This window comes from Tetrao urogallus (assembly GCF_951394365.1).
Source record: "Tetrao urogallus genome assembly, chromosome: 14".
NCBI classification, from domain to species: Eukaryota; Metazoa; Chordata; class Aves; order Galliformes; family Phasianidae; genus Tetrao; species Tetrao urogallus.
The window spans coordinates 1,954,390-1,977,246 of record NC_136827.1 but is presented as its reverse complement, the minus strand read 5'-3'; the positions used below and the strand labels follow the sequence as shown (position 1 = coordinate 1,977,246).

At 50.0% G+C, this 22,857-nt stretch overlaps 2 protein-coding genes across 2 annotated transcripts; one reads left to right on the top strand and one right to left on the bottom strand.

Moving 5' to 3' along the window:
- Positions 1-567: 567 nt before the first annotated feature.
- On the bottom strand, positions 568-17,111 carry ECSCR (endothelial cell surface expressed chemotaxis and apoptosis regulator; the record flags this gene model as incomplete). The annotated part of the gene is made up of 10 exons (XM_079542331.1): positions 568-694; positions 1,753-1,789; positions 2,378-2,476; positions 3,564-3,662; positions 4,227-4,274; positions 6,030-6,077; positions 6,431-6,544; positions 7,756-7,806; positions 8,030-8,071; positions 17,054-17,111. The coding sequence occupies 10 exons, from the start codon at positions 17,109-17,111 to the stop codon at positions 568-570; spliced, it is 723 nt and encodes a 240-aa protein (XP_079398457.1).
- A 3,392-nt stretch (positions 17,112-20,503) lies between these two features.
- SMIM33 (small integral membrane protein 33) lies at positions 20,504-20,911 on the top strand (the record flags this gene model as incomplete). Its single annotated transcript, XM_079542172.1, has 1 exon — positions 20,504-20,911. One exon carries the CDS (start codon positions 20,504-20,506, stop codon positions 20,909-20,911), a length of 408 nt encoding a protein of 135 aa, XP_079398298.1.
- Positions 20,912-22,857: the final 1,946 nt, after the last annotated feature.

The following is a 22,857-nucleotide window of genomic DNA, read 5'->3' as shown; positions in this document are numbered from 1 at the left end:
AAAAAAAAAAAAAAAGCCTAGAAATTCAAGTGTCAGCTTCTAGTTCTCCACTGTTGGTTTCATAGCACCTGCAAAGAGAACAAAATGTGGTACATCAGCAGCCTACCTGGCTGGCGAAAGAAATTAAGCAATGTGGTCCCTCAAACCAAGTCTAAGTGCTAGTTTAGTTTTAAAACCAACAATGCTATAAATTACTCATGTGGAATGGATCTGAGAGGACCGATAGGAATGTGCTCCAACATCACAAACAGCTCTGCAGAGCAGGAGTATATGGGAAGCTTGGACTAGATGGGGGGACACTGACTTCAGAAAGGTAATTTTTTTAATCTCTAAACTTAATGACTGTTACTCTGGCTGGCACCCATAAGTATGAAATATTTGAGTTCAAGCAGCTCGGATAAACTTGAAACGGGCACCCAAAATTTCATCAGGCTCAGTGGAACCTGGTTGGACCTGTGGGAGTCTGCTGGCAGCTGCTTGTTACTACATTTCTGAAGGAGTAAAGGGTTGGGATTATCTCAAAGGCACACCCTTATCCAGCAGGAGAAATATTCCCCAGTTTACTCTCTAAAAAGCAAGGCTTAAAAGGGAAACCTTTTCTGATGGTGGGTAAGTCATGCTGTTGTTCATATTGATGTTCTTCATGGAGATCAGAGTGATGCTGTTATCCTTCTCGCTTGTGCCTGCAGAGCAGCTGTCAATGAGAGAAAGCATTAATTACTCTGGAAAGTAAGAAGGGAGGTAAACAAACAGAGCTGAGGCCGGCTGGGATGCCAGGACCAGGGCTGATGTCAGTTCTGTTGTCCCAGTCCAGGCACACCCTTCGTGCCAAATTCCTCCACTCCTTGATACTTCTGCTCATGTATTGCCAGGCCCCAACTTCTGAGTGAGAGGTACAAGTGTTAGGAAGGGGGGATTTGCCTTTCTCCCTGCCCTGAGGGCTGGATAGGCATTCAGTACCAATGGAGGCTGGATGGTTTTGGGGATTAGGGAGCCTTAATGCCTCATCCCAGTTGTTGTGGATCACATAGATCGTTATCATAAGGGGTAAAAACAGGAACCACTGATGCTGATGCAGATTCTCACATAAATATTGAAGAACCCTGCTCCCTGTGCCCCCTGCATCTTTCAAAAAGGGAGTATTACCCAGATGGTAAAGGATGGGGAAATAGGAACAGTGTGCAGCGATACCTTTTGCCCTTTTTAGGTCCCTTGCTTCATGATGCTTTCTGTGTGCAGCTTCTCTATTTGAGTAGCAGTGATGCTTTGTGGGGTACACACAGATCATTCTCCACTTGACATTTTTCTTCCAAAGGGCTCTGAACTGAGACCCCTCTTTATCCTACTTGTGTTGGTAACAGCAATAGTGGTATTGGAAAATAACTGGGGGGGGATGGGGCTAGTTTATTTTTGCTGAGACTACTTTGAGCTTCAGAAGCCCAAGGTCAGATCTCAAGTCTGTATCTAGGCAAGAAAAGACAAGCAAACTCCTTTTTGGAAGCTGATGAACTTTCATCAGTATCAGCACGGCTGCAAAATGAGGTCCCCAAATGTTGAACTTCTACCTTTGATTCCATCGGACACAGGATGAGGTTTAACAGCACTCACTGTGTTTTTCACCTATCTCAAAGCCCTGAAATGTTTTCTTCCCCCCCATCTGATGTAACCAAAGTTGCCTTTTTCCCGTGCTAAAATTAGTTGTGCAATAAAATATAATTTTCAACAGGATATGAATAATGTAAGCAGCCTTACCTCTCTGACACCATGGAGCTCCCTGGCTTCTGTTTGTCTGGAGGGAGAAAAGCAGTTGGTGATGTGCAGGTGAGAAAACATCGCAGCTATGCCATAAAATAAGTCAGCTGTATTCAGAATCAAGTTGTACAGGGTTATAAATGAAATTAGAGACACCACTGGATAACTGAGAGTTGATTAGAGAAAACGCTTCAACTAATTTAACTTTATACAGGCAGGAGTGAATGCTTTGCTGCCTGTTTAATTGCTGGCATCCTCCAGCCTTCTGGCAGTTACCCGCCTTGCTGTAGAGCAGTCTTGCCCTCTAGTGGGCAGTGCTTAACGGGAAATGGGATTCTGAGGGAAAATCAGTGTCAACCTGTGATTTCTGCAGGAAATCTGCACACTTAGCCGGTCAGATGCAGCAAACTTAAGGCTGTTTCCTTGTGCACATGGGTCTGGACTGAGGCTCCAAAGAAGCGGTCACACTCCATTCCTAACTATGATACAAAACCTCCCCACTGAATAAGTTGCTGTTTTTGTATGTGTGTGCGTGTGTGCGCCTCCATCATTTTGGAGTTGCCAAATGAACTTAGAAAACAATGAGTTTTCAATTAGGGAAGGACAGGCAGCCGCAGACAAATACCTTCTGAGTCCTTGGAGCGATTGCACTTGAACCTCAGGCTGACCACGCTGACGAGGATGATCACAACCACAACCAGGATGACTATGAAGCTGATGACACCTGCGGGTGGATGAAGAAACCTTCTGCTATTGATCTAATAACTCTCCTGTCCTTGCCTTCTGGGGCAGTGCAGGGTCTGGACTCTCACCGTGATTTGTGTAGGATATCAGTATTTTCATTACAGCAAGCATGGGATGTAATTGGTAGAAAAGTAAATAGTTATTGGAGTGAATGACCTGATCTTGTGCTTTAGCTTCAAAGGGCTTCTGGTACGTGCTTAGTTGATAAGACAGCGATAGGAAGGCAGAAGTCAATTGATTGGCAATTAATTAGAGTCAACATGTCCCTGTTGCAGTTGGGAAATCTTATCCTAAAGGTGTGTGCAGTCAGGTAAATACATAATATAATGGAGAGGGACAAGTTATTGACTTTGAGCCAGTGTTAGCTATCTCATGGACCAATGGCCAAGTACAGGTTTGATTCTGACATCTGGCAACTATCAATTAAACTGCGCCTTGTTAAGATGGCTCTAGAGCTCTTAGTGGGACAGTACAGCCCAAAGAAAAGTGGGTGTCTTAAATCTACCCTGTGCCCATCCTTAAAGCTGTTGTCTGGATAAGTTATGGCATCTCTTGCTCCATCCTTGCACAATCTCTGAACGGTGTGGAGGAGTTGGCTGCTTCCTGCTAAGCAGGGGGGAAACGTACAGGGAAGGAGTGTGGTAGGGCTGGAACAGAGCTGAACAGGCTTTCAGGGTTAAAACTAAGTTGTCTAAGCTTACAGGAAGGTACGACATCTATTGTATGCCTTTTCAGGGAAACCAGGGCACAGAATGTGGTAATTTCTGCCCAGGTCTTGCTCTGGGAAGAAGATCCTGAGCTCAGACTCAGCCATAGTATACTCTCAGACTCCTTTCTTGTTAGGCTGGGTATGGCTAGGAGTGTTTATTCACTGCTGTGTTACTTGGTGGTAGCAAGTCTTTTTCTCAAGAGTTTTCCTTTGCTCTCTGAAACCTCCAAGATTGGGGCATGGAGAATGAAACTGACGAGAGCTGTCTCAAGGGAAATTTCTTTAAGGCTGGGTGTTCTAACCTGCATGAGTTGACAAAACAAGTTCCCTCCTTTCCCCTGGTTGCACAAGACCTTACCGAAAGCTACCACAGTCAGTGGAGACTCGTATTCTGTTGGAGTAGGCACGGGCAAAGAGACAGAGATTTCCAGTGCTGGGGTGACTGTTCTTGAGGTGCCTACAAGAGGGGGAAAATACCATCATATAAAGCCTTTCTTGCAAGGTTGGGAAGAAGATTCCTAGTGGTACTGTGTGGTCTAACTCTCATTTGCACTTTACTGAAGAGAATAACTGAGGATCGCGGGCAGCCCCAACCAATGTGAACAATCCTCAGTGGGAGTCAGATTGCATTGGTGTGGCTCTACTTATCCACAATCTGAGAAAGTGATTCCCCACCCACAGGCTTTTCTGCTGGGACAGCAACGAGGAAGCTGAGCGTGGCAGGTGAAGGACTGATCTGGCACGTTTGAGCAAGGAGCTCGTCCTGCCTCCCCATCTTACAGCCTTTTGCCACACTGTCACCTTTTCCTGCTGTGACTCACAGCCACTGTACTCAGGCGTGACATGTAACCCCAGAGAGCTGCTTCTGCAGAGCTTTGAAGGGCTAGATGGGATGGCCAGCAGCCCTTGGGTTCTTGTTATCTCTTCACCGTAATGCCTGAAAATAGCAGTGCTATTGGCTGTAAATAGGGCTGTGAAACATCTACTGATGTCTGTTTCTGTGAGAGAAAGGAGGAAGCACCTTGAGTTGCTGCTGCTGTAGGACTCTCTCTTCTCTTGGACTCTTCACCTGTGCAGAGGAAATGCAGAAATGAGTCTTGTCCTTGAATGTCACCTACTAAGCAAAAGAATGAATGTACGTGCTGGAGAGCGGGATGTGTTCACAGTGTGGCTGGTGATGCAGGAAAATGGGAAATTCATTCTCAGGCTGAATCCTTCCCACCACAGGATCAGAGAATCATAAAGACTGGAAAAGACAACTGAGATCATCCAGTCTGACCCCAGCCCAAGCTCACCATGCTCTCAGTGTCACATCTCCATAGTTCCTAAACACCTCTGCGAATGGTGACTCCCCCACCTCCCTGGGCAGCCCATCCAAATGCCCTTTTTACTGTTTTCCCAGACTTTTCTTCAGAGAAAGAAACAAGGGATTCAAATAGTCCTAAGTGCTCAGATTCAGTTTCTGCAATCACTCATGCATTTTTTTGGCAGGTATAGGGGTTAAACACTGGAATAGTGAACTGGGAAAGCTATAGATTTGCTGTTGCTCATAAATGCACAAACAAACTGGTTAGGGGAGGCAGTTCTGCAGAACATGGGTATGGATCAGCTGCTTGGCTTGTTTGACTTGAAGATGAAATTAGTGGGCATGTCTTGCACTCTATTTTACCTAGAACTAACTAAGCTAGTTTGAGTTGGGCTAATTGCCCAATATACAATCCAGCTGTGGCAGCACAGAGGTTTTTTCAAGCGGGGGCTCCAGGATCTTGTCTTCTTTTCCCATCCCCTACCTCCCAAAAGCAGCGTTGGCCAAAGTAGGCGCTGCCAGGAGAGGTGTAAATCAGCTCCTGGCAGTGGGGCACAGGGGGGCAGCTGTGTGGAACTGGGGCTCCTGCCCTTGGGAAAACATCAGCGTTTGGAGTGTTCTTTTGCCAAAAGTCAGAAGAATGGAGAAATACTGTGAAGTACCAAATTGAACTGGTTTGAAGTCAGCAATGACATGGAGCACAGTGCTCCTGAGAAGCAGGAGCAAGTTGTACAGCTACCAGCTGCATTGTTTTGTAGCCGTCATCAAACCTCTTGTTTCATTCTGAAATGGTTCTTTCAGCCACAGGTGGAGGACAGAAGCTTTGTGTGCTGAGCCTGCCACGGGTTCCTCAATCCTGGGAAATGCTGAGACTCACCCAACAGGAGCTCTGTCTTTTGGAAGCATCAGCAGCGTTTCTGTAGCTGAAGATGTATGGAGCTTTTCAGCTGAAGCAGGGTTATGATTAATGGCAATCTGCTGTGATGTGAAGGGCTCCTGGCTTAGCTGGGCACAGACACGCTGCTTGGACATCTGTCAGGCACGGCTGACCATGGGTTTTTAACCTTGCATGAGTGAGGGAAGGTCTGAGAGGCAAAACAGCTTTTCTAGGGCTGAGTCTTTAATGGAGAATCCAATCAGATCTCAGATTTCAGTCTTCCCACTTATTTGGATTCTGCCCTTACTCTGAGAAAACTCTTCCTGAATTCTCTAACTTTTGCATAAAAGCCAGATTAAACAAACCATCAGAAGCAAAGGAGGCTTTTTTAAAGGGTGCTAAAAGTGCCACACTGTTCTTAAATGTAAATCAGTCTCCTGACTGTTGAAGTTCATCCCAAACAGGGGATGCAAGAAGATTTCTCTTGTGTTTTGTCACCACCTGTAAGGATAGCAGAGGTGATTTTGGGTGGTACTGAGGGCTCCACACCAAGAGAGAGTAGTGCTTAAATAACAGGTGCCACATAAATAAAGCAAGCTAATTGCTGGGAAGTTGCCTGCACCTATGAAAACATAAAGTACCTGGAGTTGATGGAGCTGTTGTGTTTCTGCTTCCACTGGACTTCTCATCTGGATAAAGAAAACATGGCAAAAGAGAATTAACTTTGGAAGCTGCTGCTAGTTATGCTACAGAGAACTGTTGCTTATAGGCATGAAACAACAGGAGGGGAACTCCAAACCAAAATCAAGATGTCCAGCTGCCACGTCCAGGCCACACACATCCAGCCATGTGTATTTGGTGAGCTGGAATGAGCTGCTTTTTCAGCAAAAGCTGAAATGTATTTAGAAGTGTGCGGCATTGGTAGCACGGTGTGGTCCAGTGAGGGCTTTATGATGCACCCACGTTTGCACGGATGAGAAAGGGTGCATAGATAGGTCCCACCTGAGCAATAGTTGGGGTTTTTCCCACCTTGTGTACTTACCCTGTGCAGATGATATTAGCAGGGTTGGAGAGATTGAGGAGGATTTTGTTGTGGTGGTCTGGTCCATGTGAGTGAGATTCAGGTCAGATGGTGCTGTTGACTTCACTGAAGCCTCTGTAAGGTAAAGGTAGCATTACTTTAAAGAGCTCTGCTCAGAAACTGCTCACTGGGGGGCATTCCTTCTGCACTACACCCTCATGTTCTTTGGGGGCTGTGGGGAAGCAGCTAGCCTTGCTGAAGGAGTCAGGGTTTCCATGCTTTACTTCTTTTGGCAAGGTTGGCTGTGTGAGGAGGTGCTGAGCTGGCAGAGCTTGGGGTGCATGCAGTATGGCTTTCCTACCATCTCTTTTCCCTGCTTTGAAAATGAAGGGCTTTATCTCAAAATGAAGACAATTTCTTTATGTATGTTATCACTGGACACTAATTGGCTTGAGCTGCCTGGCACCCATGTGTTTATTTGCTCGTGATGTGAAATGCTAACTTCCATGTTTCATTTTGCTGAGTCTCTAAGCACAAATCATTTACTTCTTGCAGCCTGGAGGCTGACATCTTCCTCAAACATGTACTGAAAGGAGCCAGAGCATGAACCCTGCAGATCCAGAGCAAGATAGCAGGGGGAAAGGGAATGCTGTCATAGTCCTCTCCAAGAAGAGCAGATCACCAAGGTGAAATCTATAGGCTTGTTACTCATCTAGGTTTGTGGCTTTCCAGTAAAATGAGCAAAAAGTGAAAATGGTTTGAGGCTTTTTCCTTTTATCCAAATGCCTCGCTGAAATGTTGAAATGGGGTGTCTTTTTTTCTTGTTCTTTTTCTTTTTTTTTTTTTCCTGCAAGGCATGGCAGCAGAATCTGAGACCGTTTCGGGGATCTTTTTCCCTTGTTTTTTAGGGGTCTCTCTGTAAGGGGATCTCTTTCTAAGCAGAGAGAGATCTTTCCCTGTTACATTCCCTTCCTCAGGGAGAAACAGGAAACACATTGACCTGCTGTGTGGGAGGTGCTGAGGCTGTGTGCAGAACTGGAATTTTCTAGTCTAAAAAAAAAGTGGTTGTGCTTATCGAGAAAGTAATACTGAACAGTGAATGTAATGCAGGGAAACTCCTCTAACAATGGCTTAACTGCTGGTACTTCCTTTATGACACCCAACGTCCAAGGACAGACCTGCTGTGTGAGGCACTGTGCTTACACACACTGGGCACCAAGCTCTCTGTGCGTTAAGGGCTGCCCAGCAAAGCGGTGATGTCGGGTAGGTGTGGACACAGGCCAATCTTTTTCCCTCTTTGGAGGATTGCAGATGCCCACAATCCTTCCCTTGTTGGGATTTTTTACCTGAGGTATTGCTCTCTACTTCATGGTTGCGTGTCGTTGATTGAGGTTGATCTGTAACACAAGCAGAGACATGGAGGTGACATTGAGATGTGCTGGATCCCTGCAGCAAGGTTCGAAGGATGGGCCAGAAAGGGGTTCTTATGGCCCACAAAAATGAAAGGGGGTGACGGGAGTAAGAGGTGCTAAGGAGCGGCCTCTCCATTTGCATCCCCACATGGGCATGTGCACCCACATCCCAATGGGCATTTACATCGGATCCCAACCCAGGAGGTACCTGTGACATTGTGGATGGAGGAGGCTGTGGCAGCTGTAGTACCTGAAATGGAACAACAGAAGCGTTAGCAGTGCCAACCTGTGACCGTAACTTTCACCAGCACGTCAGTGTTCTTGCTGTGTGATTTGGGTTTCCCTCATCTTCTGAAGGAATGACTTTGAAATACATGATTTCCCGAAAAGCACTGGATAAGAAGTAGTAACCAACACTGCTGGAAATTATGTGCTTGAATACAAGGACATTCATTTCTGAGTAAATCAGAACTGCAGTTTGTTCAGTCAGGATAAATGCCCTTCTCTCTGCACAAAACCAAGCTCTTTAGTCAACCTCCTTCCTCTCTCATGGAGAAAATACAAGGCCATACAAATCAGTAGCACTGCTCTCTCCTTGTGAGCTTCTTGCCTCCTGCTCAGCCTTGGCACAGAAAGGCCATTTGACCTGTTTTTTTCTAGAGTTGTTTAAAAGAGTTGTTTTGGAATGCTTTGAGACCCTTGAGACCTTAATGAGTGGATAGATGAGGTTTGTGAAGGTTGCCAGGAGCTAATGGGACTGTTTTCTCAACTGAATGTTTCTGGGTTTACAGCAAGACATTCCTTCACCATCTTCCACATTGTCTACTCTCTGACGTTTTCTTTAAGCTTCAGCTCCTGGAATCCTATGATTAGACAGGTGCCAATTAAAAATGTTGCCATATAAAAAGGGAAAGAACTACCCAGTTCCATAACAGGGAATGAGGACTGCAGGATGTAAATACACACAATGCTTGAATCAAAACCAACTGGCTTAACTTTGAAGAAGTGACCTTTCTGCTGTTACTGAAACACACCTCCTATTTGTGTAACATTTTAATATGATTATTGCTGGTGATAGCAATGCTGCCCTTAGTTAAGAGGCACGAAAGAAACTACATTACAGCCACGAAACCCAAAAGAATCCAGCCCTGCTGGTGATCCATCCCACAACAGCTGATAGTTCCTCCAAGTTTTGGACAAAAAGGGACAGCAGTAAGGGCTGAGTCCTCTTTGCAAGAGCTGACGACCCATGGGGAGATCCAGCAAACAGCACAGTGCTTGCGTGCCTGCTTGCAGCCAGATTCTGTCCTCCCAGCACGCACGGTCCATCTCACCTGTTCTCGTACCTCTTTTGTGAGCCCGCCTGCAAGAGAGCTAATCTCCAGGCTCCCTTTCTCATCAAAGAGAGGATCAGGCACTTCTAAATCCCCACTGATCTGATCTATTTTAGATTGCTGCTGTACAGGGAGAGGAGACGCAGCCTGCGATGTCCCGTCTCTTGGTGGGAGCTGTGGAGGTGATGATGCACATCACGGTAGGTACCTGTGCTGTAGAGATTCTGGGAGAGCTCAGGTGAATGCCCTGATGTTGGAATGGGATCTGCAGCATGTGGGGGTCATCGCTGCTGGGCTCAGAGCTCACCCCACAGGGACTGCTTGGCTCTGGTGTGCTCCTGACTGATGTCATTTTTCTCATGCAACTGTCTTGGGGCCAGAATTGTTTTTTCCTCCGAGGCTTTATGACAACGATCCCAGCCAAACAGGAACCAAAACAGAGTGTAAATCACTGAGTACATAATAAAACAGCCTCTTTCAGTTTGGGGTTTGGCTATGAGCTTGGCTTTTCGGAACTCTTCCATGCTTTGATGTTCTGGTTTACTGGACATCAGGTTGGTGAAACATGTCTTGTCTGGTCCTTACAAGGGAAGGGGGAGAGGAGATGTGATTAGATCTTTAATTACACAGACAGGAAGAGACTAATCTGATTTCTGCATCCATTGGGAACAGGATCAGAAAACAAGGACTTACACTGCAGCCATAAAAAGGGGGGCAATAGGAAACTGTCTTGACATAAGGGTAGTGAGTCGCAGCAAGTGATTGTGTGGGAGAATTATGGGATAGCCTTTGGAGCTTTTGAAGAGCAGGCTAAATGAATGTCAGTCTGGTAGTGTGAATGGGAACTACAGGCAGACGCAACACCATTTTTTGAATCAACAGCACCCCAGGGGAGGATGAGATCTTTTGGGCACACGGTTCTCCTTAAAGAAGCAGAGATGCTTCTTTAGGGAAAGAGGAGTGCACACAATTGCAATGTGAGATGCTGCCCATTGATCCCAATTGTTTGCCAGGCTTTCTCTTTGGCACTGGCTTCTTCTAAAGCAGCTTTGCAATACAATTTCTGGATGCTGGTTTGCACATGCCTTAAAGTACTCTGCAAACAGCAGAGGTGATCATGGGACCTCTGGTACCTGCCAAACTCAAACAGCTTGTCTTTTTCAGACTTCCTTATAGAGACCATCTTGTTCCTCTAAGAGGAGAATAATTGCTTGTGACACGTTTGCTTCTTGAAGCTGTCACAGGTGCTTTTTAATGTACACATAACATGAAAGCATCCTCTTTGTTGAGGAAAAGGTGGGACAAAGGCTTCTGAGCTGGCAGTTTATTTTTGGCGTAACTGAGAAGAAATTCAAGAGCTTGAGCTGGGCCTCTAGGGGTGGGAAAAAGGAGATGGCTTTACTGCCCTGTGCTGTGATGCCCTGCACTATGAAGCTCAGGATCTCCCAGTGCTGAGATGAGAGGCAGATGTTCTCAGTACTCTTCCACAGCAGCTCAGCTCTTTGCTAACCAGCTCACCCCTGAGCACTGCCTCATAAAACGTCCTCAAAGATCACTGTGCCAAAATAAACCCTGGAGTCACTGCAGTTCCCCCATGCAGGGAGCTGCTCACCCAGGTTTGCTGCACTGGAGCTTTGCTGCACAGAAGTGACCATCTTGCTGCAAAGAGGCCAAGGGACGCAGATCTCTTTTTGGCACTTGGCTCTGTAATAAATAGCCCTTCTATAAACACAGCAGCACGTTGTTTCAAAGCAAAGCACGCCTGGCTCCGACTTCTGGCCCCTGCTTTTTTGTTACAGCTTCTCTGCCAACTTAAATAATCAACAGCCCCACTTTGTTAGGTGTTTTCTTCCAGCAAAGGTGCTCAGCATCTCACTGAATGACTGCAGACAGCCGTGTGCGCAGCAGGGAGCAGTGCAAGCTGTGCTGTGGGGCTGGGCAGCAGGATGTGGGCACAGCACGGTGCCACAGCTCCCTGGGGACCCCACTGCCAATCCCACCACGGTGTGACAGCAGCCTGTCCCAGCACAGCCCCACTCCCCCTGTGGCACAGTGGCTATATAAACAGTGAATGCAGCACGCAGCCAGCACAGCTGTAATTGCAATCAACATCAAAGCCATTCAGGCGACTTCTTGCTGCTGAGCAGAGCTGTTTGTTGAGTGTTTGGGTGCCAGTGATTTACAGAGGGATTGTGTGTTTCTAGGTGGGGACGGCGAGCTTGCTGAGGGATTTACAATGGAAAATCATGCTTTCTGCTCTTGCTGGAAAGGGAAACTCCTGATTAGTGACCAGAGCAATGGGGCTCTGGGGAAGCGTGTTGAGGCTGCAGATGCATTTTGTCTCTCTGACTAAGAGCTGGTTTTTCTTAGTTAACTTTTTTTTTCCAGAATATAAGAAGGGAAATTTGGATTTCTTTTATTTGCTGTAGTCCTTCTGAAATGGTGGAAGTGAGAGTTAGGCTGCGAGCAGAGGGGCCTTTCTATGGCAGCTGAGGTGTTCCCAGAGCCATATGGATTCACACAGGAAGATCTCTGGCATCAGTACAAAGGCACTGGTCCCATCCACTCAGAACTGATGGGGGGAGGGACCCTCTGGCCCTGGTGGGTAGTGCTGGGCTCATGGCACTCTTTTCCATTGCAACTGGGGGAGATCTGATAGTGCTCTGCCTGTGCTCATTGCGTGTCAGTTTGCCCTGAAACCTACAGGCTTGTTGCACCTCTGCTTGCAGCTTACATAAACAAAGGAAAGAGACCCAACCACCTAAAATTAGACAAGACAAAAATGTGCTGACCCACAACGCAAGTGCAGCTGTTTCCTGGGTGAAACACAGCAGCTGTTCAAGCAGCAGAGAGCAACAACACCAAACTGTCATCATTTCTACGTGAAAGAAAATGCTGCATTAGGAAACCTGGAAAATGAAGAGCTCTGCAAAAGTCTCAGTCCCATTTTAATAGAAATGGGAACAAATAAGAAAAGGTGCCTCTGCCTGGCAGGTCTCACAGGTTGAGGCAGAAAAGGTGGGGAAGAGAGGAAAAGTGTCATTATGCAGACTTGATAACTGACAGTCTAAATTAGGTCCCAGACCCACAGAGGTATTAAAACACCTAATTCTCAGCTGACATTCGAGGGGTTTGGCAATTCACTGCTATGTGGTTCTGAATGGTAATGACTTGGTCAAAGTGTTACGGAAAGTTTAGAGAGGCAGGAAGGCAGGAATTAAATCTGGACCTCGTTAGGGATTCAGAACCATCCCAGCCTTCCTCTGCCCCTCCCCCAGGTCTGCACCCTCTGATGAGCATCCTCTGCAAGCATCCTCCTCTGTGATCCTCTCCAGTGAGCTGCTGTGAGCAGATCAGGCTTCTTGTAGTAGGCAATTAAAAACCACTTGAATTTAGAAAACAAGCCAGAAGAGAAACAACGTGGGGAAACCACAGGGCACAGAATGGGCCCTGTAACATCACTGTGTGTGTCAGCATGCTTTTTTTTCCTGGCCTGTGCCCTCTGCACCCCTCTGGGCACTTCTCTGCAGGGACTGGGAAGTAAAGCTGCTCCCAACAGGACACTGTGCTGCAGCCCTCCCAGCTGCTTTCTGCTTTCTCTACAACCTCTTTGTTTCAGAATGCTGCTTTTGTATAGATGGGGAAAGCAGGGTGCAGAAAAGCACTGCGAGTTGCAGGCTGGTTTAGCACTGCTGCTTTCACACCTTAATTAGGCTCTCAGCCAAGGCCCTGCTGATGTACAGGTCGCCTTGCAGGTGGTCCTCATTATTTTGTAGGATTTAGTTCCTAACCAAATGTCGTGTGTTCCAGCTGGTGCAGGAGATCAGCTGCTGAATTTGCTCCTGTGCTGTACCTCTGGGCAGCTATCAGCAAAGCACACAAATCACCACCCCCTGCAGCAGCACAGCCAACGTGATGGATCAGGGCTGGTACCTATCAGGCATATCTCACTACCCTCCATCCATGGAGGCTTTATGCCACAGTTTATTCCCCAGTTTTCTCTTTCCAAGATTTCTCCCACGTTCACACTGGCAGAGTGGGGTGCTGCTGCTAACAGCTGTGTTCGTGGAGCACCACGCAGGAATAGGATCTGCTGGATGGGTTCAGTTCCCATCTGGTGAGCTAGGAGGTGAGGTGTGTCAGGGGCTGGAGCCCTGGGGAGCTTTCCTAATCCTCATTCTTTTTGCTTTCTCTTCTCAGATCACCTGCCTTCAACCTCAGGGGAGTGGCTGAAGGACAGGTGAAGCCTGCCCTGCTCAGATGCATTCATTTTCTCTGCATCAGTGCTGAGGAGGTACCTCCCTGCTGCTCCCTGAGACACCATGTCTTGTAGAAGAGGCAAGCAAAGCATCTTGACCTGACAAACTTCATCTGGCTTCAAATTTTAGGTGAGTGACTCCCATGTCACCTACGTTTTATTCCTAGATTCCAAAGCACTCCTTGGAGGAAGTCTTTTTATTATCCTTATCTCATATCTGGGGAAAACAAGGCACAGAAGTGTTATACCACTTGTTAAGTGGCAGGCACAACACACAGTGGTCCTTGGTCCCCATCCACTGCATTGTCACTATGCCATGCTGCTCCCTGACTTCTGATTGCTCTGACTCCAAAGCTTTTTTGCAACTCCAGAGTCACATCTGGGCAATGTGAGTGTATGGATCTGTTTGCCTGGAGCTGCTTGCCCAGAGCTGTGCTGCCCATAGATAGGTGTGTGATTTGCAGCGATGCCTGATGGTGGGAAAGCATCTCCTCCCTCACTGAGAACTGCTGGTTGCTGTCCCAGCAGTGGAGGGCTTTTCCTGGAGAGCAGGTGGAAGCGTTCCACATTTCTATGTCACAGAATTACAGGATCACAGGGGTCGGAAGGGACCTCTGGATGTCACTGAGTCCAACCCCTTACTAAAGCAGGTTCCTTACAGCTGCTTGCACAGGAACGTGTCCAGATGGGTCTTGAATATCTCCAGGAAAGGGGACCCCATCAGCTCTCTGGGCAGCCTGTTCCAGTGCTTTGCCCCCCAAAGAGCACTGCAGTCTGAGATGGTAGAGGGGGCTTTGCTCCTCCCACTTCCTGAAACAATTCAGCTGAGATGTAAAACAGCCCCCAGCCCATAAGTCTACAAAAAACACTGATGGGAAACTGCTTCTCGTTGTGGTTGGATCATGCTGAGTGGGGCCATCTGGGATGTGGAATAAGGAGACCTTCTAGCCAGGGCTTGGCAGTTCTTGTGCTGTGTGAGGCACTGATCTCCCTTCTCCAGCCTGGGCTCGAGCCCACGTGTGTGTTTTCCCAGCAGGAACATTCTTGCCTTTGGGTTACCAGCAGCGTCTCCTGCAAGGACACCTGTTGCTGACTCACCTATTGTAAGGAAACATAATTGCTGGAAACGATCCCCAGTCACTTCTATCATTTCTGCAGTGTCATCGGTGGAGTTTCACCTTACCAGAGGGGAGCAGTTTGTTTTCTGAACAAACACTTCAAACCGCTCCTGGTTTCTCTTCCTGGTACACCAGACAGGGCTGTGCTGACCTGCCTTTTTTGGCCAAGAAGAGTCAGGAAGGGATCTTGGGGATAACACTGGGTGTCACCTGCTGTGGGCAGAGATCAGCAGTGAAAATATCCCTCTGCAAAGACACAGGGGCGTTCTGCCACTGCTGAAAGAAGCAGGATCTGAACAAGATGCATTCCCTAGCATGGCAGCAAGCATAAAAGACATCTTGGCAAATGCATTTTAAGAACATCGTAATTTGGTGCGAGTGGAGCTGCACAAGTCTCTTCTGTTATGTGATCTCACGACCATTGGAGAACATAAAACTCGAGTTCTGTTCTCATTGCCTGAGGAACAAGACAGCACAAGCAGTAAGACTCAATGGTAGAGTGCCCTCGATACTTGTTAGGATGGAAGTCCTGTCTGGGAAATCTCCTGCTAGCTGGATGTCTGCCCTTTAGCTGCATCCCGTGGTTTGGATCATGTCTGTGGCACCTTCACTGTGGCATTATCCATTCACTCACTGGCTGCAGTGCAGGTAAGGGGAGCAGCAGTCAGTGGGGAAATGCTGCTGGGTTCTCCTCAGCTTGCAGAAGGAGTTTTCCAGTGGAAAGCTTTTGTCTGGGAAGTGCCTGCTGGTCGTAATGGAAACTGCTCATAGGAAGAGGTGTGTTTGGATACGTTTTCATTAAGCATTTCTTGGGGATGAAAAATAGGTTGGAAGAGTTCCAGAACTTCCCACTTGAGAAATTCCACAGTAACAGAAGTTGAACCTTCTTTTGGAAATAACTGTAACCAACCTTTAACGAATGAAAGAACTTGCAGAAGGTACCCAAGGCCTGCCTGGAGGCAGTTACAAGTTTACGGCTATTCTGACCAACTTTGGACCTCCAAAATGTAATTTCCACCTCCTCAGGTGCATGGAGACCTCTGAGCTGCCTTGTCTCATTTAAGAGTCCTTCATTCCCTTCAGCAGCCCATGTTTTGGGAGCAGCATTGCTGACCAACCTGTGCCCCTTGCTCTGAGCCTGCTGCTTCGCCTTTTGCAGCAGCTGCCCCTCGAGTACCAGGCCGTGTTGATGACTTTTCCATAGCACCAAAGGTGAAGTGAAAGTTATGACAGTTCTGAGCTGCTGTTTCAATGGCCGTGCAAGATCAGAGGCAAAGCACGAGATGATGTTGAAAGCTGATTCTACCTGAAGCCAGAGAGGTGCAAGTGCAGCACGGTAGTGCTGTCATGGTTTGCAGGTGCTGGCAGTGAGAGCAGCCCCTGCCCCATCATTTGAAGCAGAATGCAGAGGACAGAGTTCCCAAGTGATGTGGCTTCGGACCAGGGGACAGAGGTGACCCTTCCACCCAATCCTACAGTGCTGGGATCAACCTGAGAAGTGAATCCTTTGGGTGGTGCCATCAGCTGAAGGTTTGGTGCACTGCAGGGTTTGGGTCCTGGGGTAACGCAGCTGGTCAGAGCGAGTGCTGGCAACCTGCAGGACAGGTCCTGTCCTGTGCATGCCATAACTAATATTTTCAAGGAGAAAAAAAGCATTCTGGCCAGGTATTAAGAAGTGTAGCAGCAGAGCCAAAGGGCCTCAGAGTTCCTTGTCCAACACACTTCACCCCTCTGCTGAAACCAGCTGTGTTGCCCTCTAATTAAGTGAGACATTTTCTAATCAATGTGCTCTTCTTTCTGAGAATTGCACAGCAAGCAGCTGAATTGTCTTTATAGTCCCTGTCCTTTAAAAATCTTGTTTCTACCAATGCAGGGGCTGCAACCCATGGACATCTTCCATGGCTTACTGATAAAAGCTTTGGATCCAAGACACATGATACTAGTTCAGGTGGCTGACTAATAGAAGCAGCAGTGATACTGCAGCATCCGTTCCTCTGACTGCCTTTAAGCTGAAAGCTGCTACAGCTGTCACTGACTGCAGGACAGCGACCTGTCACACTTCAGCAGGAGCCTGGATCCTTGGGTATCCTCACTGCATCCCATACCGCGAGCAGAGGGCGACAGGGAAGTCAGAAGCAGAGTTATGGCAATAGTGTACTGCAGGAGTCTTAGTGCCACGTGCTCTTTGTGTTTACATCAGCAAGAGGAGAAAATAAAGGTGAGGAAAACGTCCCATACGTTTAAAATTCCACCTTCATCCTCAATTGGCAACAGTCACTTGCTATAAAACACCTCTGTATCACTAACAGAAACAATCCTTTCCTTAACCAGGAACAGGTTCTGTGATTTCAGCACGGTCAAATAAAGCCTGCAAAACCTGCTGGGGCCGGGTTGATCCCAGCACCCTGAACGTAAAGTCTGAGCTCCCTGCTGGCAGCCGCTCCTCCTCTGGCTGCTTCCCTTCAGTGCCCACAGCTGGGCTCCCCACAGCTGCCCCCTGCCCTTGCCCCATTGCTCCTTACCTCTGAGCAGCACGCAGCCAAACAGCCACAGGAGCGGATGGAGGGCTGGAGCCAGCATCGCGGCGTGGAGCTGAGCAGCCCTGCGGAGGTTCTGTCCATCCCGAGTGTGAGAGGGTGAGGAGAGGTCTGCCTGCCTGGGCTGATTCTTGCAGAGCTTCCTGTTAAAGAATAGAAGGAAACGAGCTGAATCCACAGGGGAACTGTGTTTTTTAGTCCATTATGGTCAAAGAGGATATGAGACATCGCTTACCGACGGCAAAGGAAACCTCGCCATTGATTGTTGGGGAATTTGGTTCTCATAGAGGGGGAGAACAGAGGCATAATGGCCCTGCCTGGATTTGGGCCTTGGTAACTTCTGTATGGTACTGCTTTTTGGAGATGTGTTTGGCATACCGCAGGTGCCACAGGTCTGGTTCTGCTCCTCGTCAGTCATTAGAGTTGTGCTGGGCTATGGGAGCTGCTCCTGCCCTCCACCTGAGAGGGGACTTCTTAGAATCCCTGAGAGAGATTTGGAGTGGGGCAGAGAATCTCACAGCTGGAGCTGCCTTGTGCTGTGCCCATGTCCTGTTCCTCCCTGTGCAGCTCCAGCAGGGCTGGGCACTGGGACGTGCTGGCTGTGGGATGCGGTTGTTTGGGCAGCAGCAGCATGGACAGCACAAAGCAGGCTTCAGCCTCCCCTAACCTGGTTCCTTAATGGGAGGAGGGTCCCAGCTGGGCTGATGGGTCAGGCTGGCAGCAATCCATCCCATTCCCAGATGGCTGCTGGCAGGGGCTGCTTCTCCCAGCCTAGGACCCTTGCAAGGCCATGCTCCGTCAAGGTGAAAAGCCTTTTGCTGCCGTACAAAATGCCCTACTTAGGAAAAATGGGGCTGTCCCTTTGGCAGCCCAGGAGAGGCTGGACGCTGGGGACAGGCGTTTGCGGGAGTGGAAATTTGCACCTCCTGACCTGGGCCATTGTCACAGCCCTTCCCTGTCTCCAGGGGCCACATCCAGCCCCTCCTGCAGCCCTGGAATGCTCCAGAGCCCCAGCTGTGGGTGTCAGGGCTGCTCCTTCACTGTGTGGTCACTGCACAGAGGGCACTGGGAGGTCCCGGTGCTGCTCACAGGGCCCTGCTTTCTGCAGCCATGAGGTGGGTGCAGGTACCCCACAAACCACACGGGCTCAACGCACACCAGTAAGCCATCAGGCCCAAAGCTTTGCTTTTACAAAACCTCTGTGAGCAGCCTCCCCCCACAACCCTTATTTTTTTTTTCCTCTTGCACAGATGTGATGCTCAGAGATTACGCTGTAGATTAAGGTTTTACTGAATCCTGAGATGAGTGCAAATTCCCAGAAGCAGCAGCTCTGATGTGCAGCCAGATCACTACTGGAAGCTTGCTGGGCTGTGTGGGGGACGGGGCATCCCCCACCCTGCAGTGCACAGGAGGGATGGAGCACAAATATTCAAGGACAGTGTGCTAAGAGACAGGAGCAGGTAGGACAGTTCTGTTCTGGGACGGGAGTGTTGGGAGGTGTTTCATAAGGGCTTTGCAAAAACAAATCATAGACTCATTACAGCTGGAAAAGACCTCCAGGATGCCAAATCCAATTGGTAGCCCACCTCCACCATGGCCACTAAACCATGATGCTGAGTGCCAAAGCTCTGTAAGATCCATCTTTTCTGCGTGGTGATGTGCTGAGGTCACTGCTGTGTGAGATCTGACCAGCCTGGGAACAGCACCCACCTGCACGGAGGTGATTGGTGCCGGGCAGTGCCCACGGCCACGGTGCAAAGGGAGGGACATGCAGGCACTGCCTTGGCCCTGCATTGCCCTGAGCAGCCCTGGGTCTGCAGAGCTGTTTGTGACCCTGCATCCCAGGAGTGCTCACAGACAGTGTGTGGTATTTCTGATGTGCTGGACCTTAAGATCTCTGCACGCCCTGTTTACAGCTAGCAGCAGCTGTGCTGTGAAGTGCTCATGACCGAGCAGCAGCTTTTTGTGCGCAGCAGCGAGGGCTCCTCGGCTGCCCTAAGGCGAACGGGAAGCTGGCCGCGTGCGCTCCATCCATCCGCGGCGCACGGCGCTCTGCTCGCCGCACCGGTCCTGCTGCAGGAGCGCTCAGCCTCGGGGCTGCCTGATCTGAAGGCGAGGATCCTCGCAGCTCGGGGAGTAGCGGAGACACCTTTTGCCGAATTGAGCAAAGAACTCGCGCAAAAAGCGGTTTTTACGCTAATTTCTAAACGCAACAACGTTTCAGTCCAAGTCAGGGAAAGGAGGGGGGCTTCCTGCGGTTGCAGAGCCGGGGCTGTGCGCACCGAGGGCCGGGAGGTGCTCTCTCCCCGAACAAAAGCCGCTTGTCTGACAGGCGGCAGCGCGGCGGGGCCGGCGGAGGGTGCTGCGGTGTCCCCGCACATGGCAGCCGGGCGTGCTGATGTGGCACTGCCTTAGGTAGGGCAGCACCTCTCGCTGTGGGATGAGCAGGCGCTTCCTCCTGCGCGGGGAGCCCCGGGCGTGACGTGGCAGCTTGAGGTGAGCCCGGCCGCCCCGCAGCACCTTCCTGCAGCTGCTCTGCTGCCCTGTCCCGCTGGAGGTGATGCTTCCCCCGGAGCAGGACGCCCAGGTACCCTGGGGCGGGCTTTCTCTCCTCGCTTTCCCCTTTCCCTCCCGCTGCTCCTCTCTGCCAGCTTTCTGCCCTGCCTGACCCGCAAATACTTTGGTAGGGTTGGGCCTCCCACGGGGTTTGGTCTGGTGTTGGCTCTGGGGATGGGGGAAGAGGGAGCGGTGGAGTCTCCCCCTCTAGGAGTCTCCATCAGCGGAGGCAGTGGGGAGAGGAGACCCCCACTGAAGGTGCCTGGGATAGGAGATGCAAGGCGGTGTCTTCCCACTGTTCTCTGCTGACCACCTGGCTGAATGGTCACCGCCCCTACAACGCAGATGTCAGCACCAAAATTTACTCTGTTCTGTGAGCCTGGGGGGGGGGGGGGGGGGGGGGGGGGGGGGGGGGGGAACACCCAGGGACAGCCCTGTTCCACTGGGGCCAGGTTTCTGCCAGCAAAAAGCACTCGCCTGGTCACACTGGGCAGCCAAGTGAAGGTTTTGCTCATGTTTGGTCTGGTTAAAGCTCCTGGGTGCCACTGCTCACTGTGCAGGGCTGTGTGACAGGCTGCTGCCTTTCTGCAGGACACGTGGTTGGGATGAGCACTTATCCTGACCATATCCAGGCTGGAGTTGCATGTTACTCCATGGGGCTTGCTCGATGCCCAGACTCCTTATCTCAGGCTGAATCTTTTCCCTGCACTCCGAAACAAAAGGCATCCAGTGCCTTCTTCCAAGATTCCATGCCTGGGGAGCTGCATGTGAAGCTACAGGCAGGAGCTACGGAGCCAAGGGCAGGAGATGAGGACACCAGACAGCCCCTGTCTGACAGTAACACTTTCCACCCTCTGTCCCAGGTCACCTTGCTCAGCCATGAACGCCTCAGCACCCGGCAGCCCGCTGAGGCACCCTGAGCCCCAGGATGCAGCTGCCTTCACTCCCATCACCGTGGTCAGGAGCATGACAAAGAAGTCTGATGCCCTGCCCGTCATCTCAGCCATCGTCGTCATCTTTGTCCTCCTGGCCATCTTCATCATTGTCGTGGTGCACTACGGCCCGCAGCTCCGCACCATCCAGATCACCCTTTACCATGAGCCCATGCCGCAGGACCTGGACGACGGGGTGCACCTCATGGACTGGAGGAAGCTGGGCTCCCAGAAGAAGCCCACTCAGCCTGGGCAGTGGGAGCCGGGTGGCAACCTGAGCTGCCAGTGCTCCTGCAAGCACCACCTGCCCTGTGGGAGCATCGAACCCAACGTCATCGAGGTCACGTATCTGTAACAAGGTTTGGGCAGGACCCAAGGGAAAAACAGTGACTGCGCTGTTGGCTCAGCCCAAGACTAGCTGGTTCCTGCACACTGGGGTTGTATCTGGCTCCAGATGGCCTCACTAGGAAGCTGTGTCGCTGCAGTGACCCATCGTCAGCCCTGACATCCAGGCCGCTATCACCAGGCAGTGCGTGGTGCCGGCCAGGCGATGACATTGGTGTCTGATTGCCCTGAGCCAGAGCTGGGAGTGGGTCAGCCTGCGTGGGACGGCATCAGCATCCCTTCTGGTTTTTCTTGCCCTGCTTTCACCCACGCTGCCTGGGAGCACCCAGGAGAGCTGCCTCAGTCTTCTCTCCATCTGGGGAGTGACGAGTGAATGCTCGGCCCCTTGGCACAAGCTGGAAGTTGCATCATTTGGAATTGCTTTATGGATTAGGGATGTTTTCACATACAGTGTCCTCGTTATTTTGTTTGCGTGGCACAGAAAAGCCACCTGTCCCATTTTTGCTCCGTGCCACGGCCCGCTTCCCCCTGCTGCAGAGCTGAATGCCATCCTCCTGCTGGCTGGCCCCGGTGCGGTCCCAGCTGCCCCGACAGCTGCCTGCAGTGCAATGTGTGCAGTGATGGGGATGGGACAACAAACTGGGGCTTCTTCCCATTCCTTCAGGTGCTGGATGTTTCTGACCCTGCTGATGCTCTGGCTCCCTTCAGCTCACATGTTTCCAGCTTGTTTTACTTTAAAGCAAAGTAGTGGTTGGACTTGTTGGAAAATGCTGGTGTTCATAATAAATGTAATTTATATTTTTGTTGTTTGTTTTCTCTTCCAATTTTCTTCTGATTGTTTCCCAGAGGTGACAGTGTTTCCAGCTCCCCTATGCAGATAAGGTGTGCTGTTTGGGCTGGAACCCTCTGAGAGTCCCTTCTCCAGAATCACAGAATCATTAGGGTTGGAAAGAATCGTTTAGTCCAAGCACAGATCCAAAGAATGGCAGCACAGAGTTGTTTGTAACTCAACACATCTGAAATTAACATGCCCTGAAGAGCTCGCAGCCTTCCAGTGGCAGCTCTTTATGTGATGCCTGTAGGTTGTGGTGGTCGCAGTGGTCATCTGCAGCACAGGTGAGCAGCCAGCGGATGAGCTTTGTAAAACGTTTCTGGTTTATGCCATGTGAGGAGTGGGATCACCCACGCAGGGCCATCGCAATGTCCTGGCTCTGCGGGCTCGAAGCTGGGGTTGGTTTTGACAGATGCTTTAACGGAGAACAACGGGAGCTTTGGTTGCAGCTCCCCCTAAAGGACAACTTCGGCACCGAGATGCCGTGTTTGCAAAGATGAGATTAAAAAACACGTGCATATTAAGGAGAAAGATAAAACGGGCAATTATTACTACGCTCATCAATCTGCAGCCACTCAGGGCTTTGTGCTTTGGCCCACATCTATCACTTGTGCGGGAGGAGCTGGAAAACCCCACCTCTTCCAAACTCATTGCCATTGCTCAGGTGTGTCAAGCTGTCCAAATCAAGCCAACAAAACCGGCTTCGTGGGGCTCACTCTCCTCTGTTTGCTCTGTGCTCAGGTCCCCGACCAGCCCAGCAGCCTGAAAGGAGGTTATGGGGAGGGGGGGTGGCCCCTGCTTCTGGGGCAGGGGAACTCATGTGGGGCTGGCACAGCGCTCTCAGCTGTAGGGTTTGGGTTGGGTGCTGGTGTGTGAAGCCAGGGGTTGGACTCTGATCCTTGTGGGTCCCTTCCAGCTTGAGGCATTCAGCTACAGGCATCCCTTCCAAAGGGATGGAAACAGGGACAGTGAAGCCCCAAATCATGATTGGTGATGTGATGGAGCTGGCTGGTGGGGAGCAGCCACCCTTCGCTCACCCCATCTCCACCCACAGTCGCCCGCCTGGGCAGCACCCAGCATGGGACTGAGTGCCTGCAACCCCTCCTAAGGCTCATCCCTCTGGG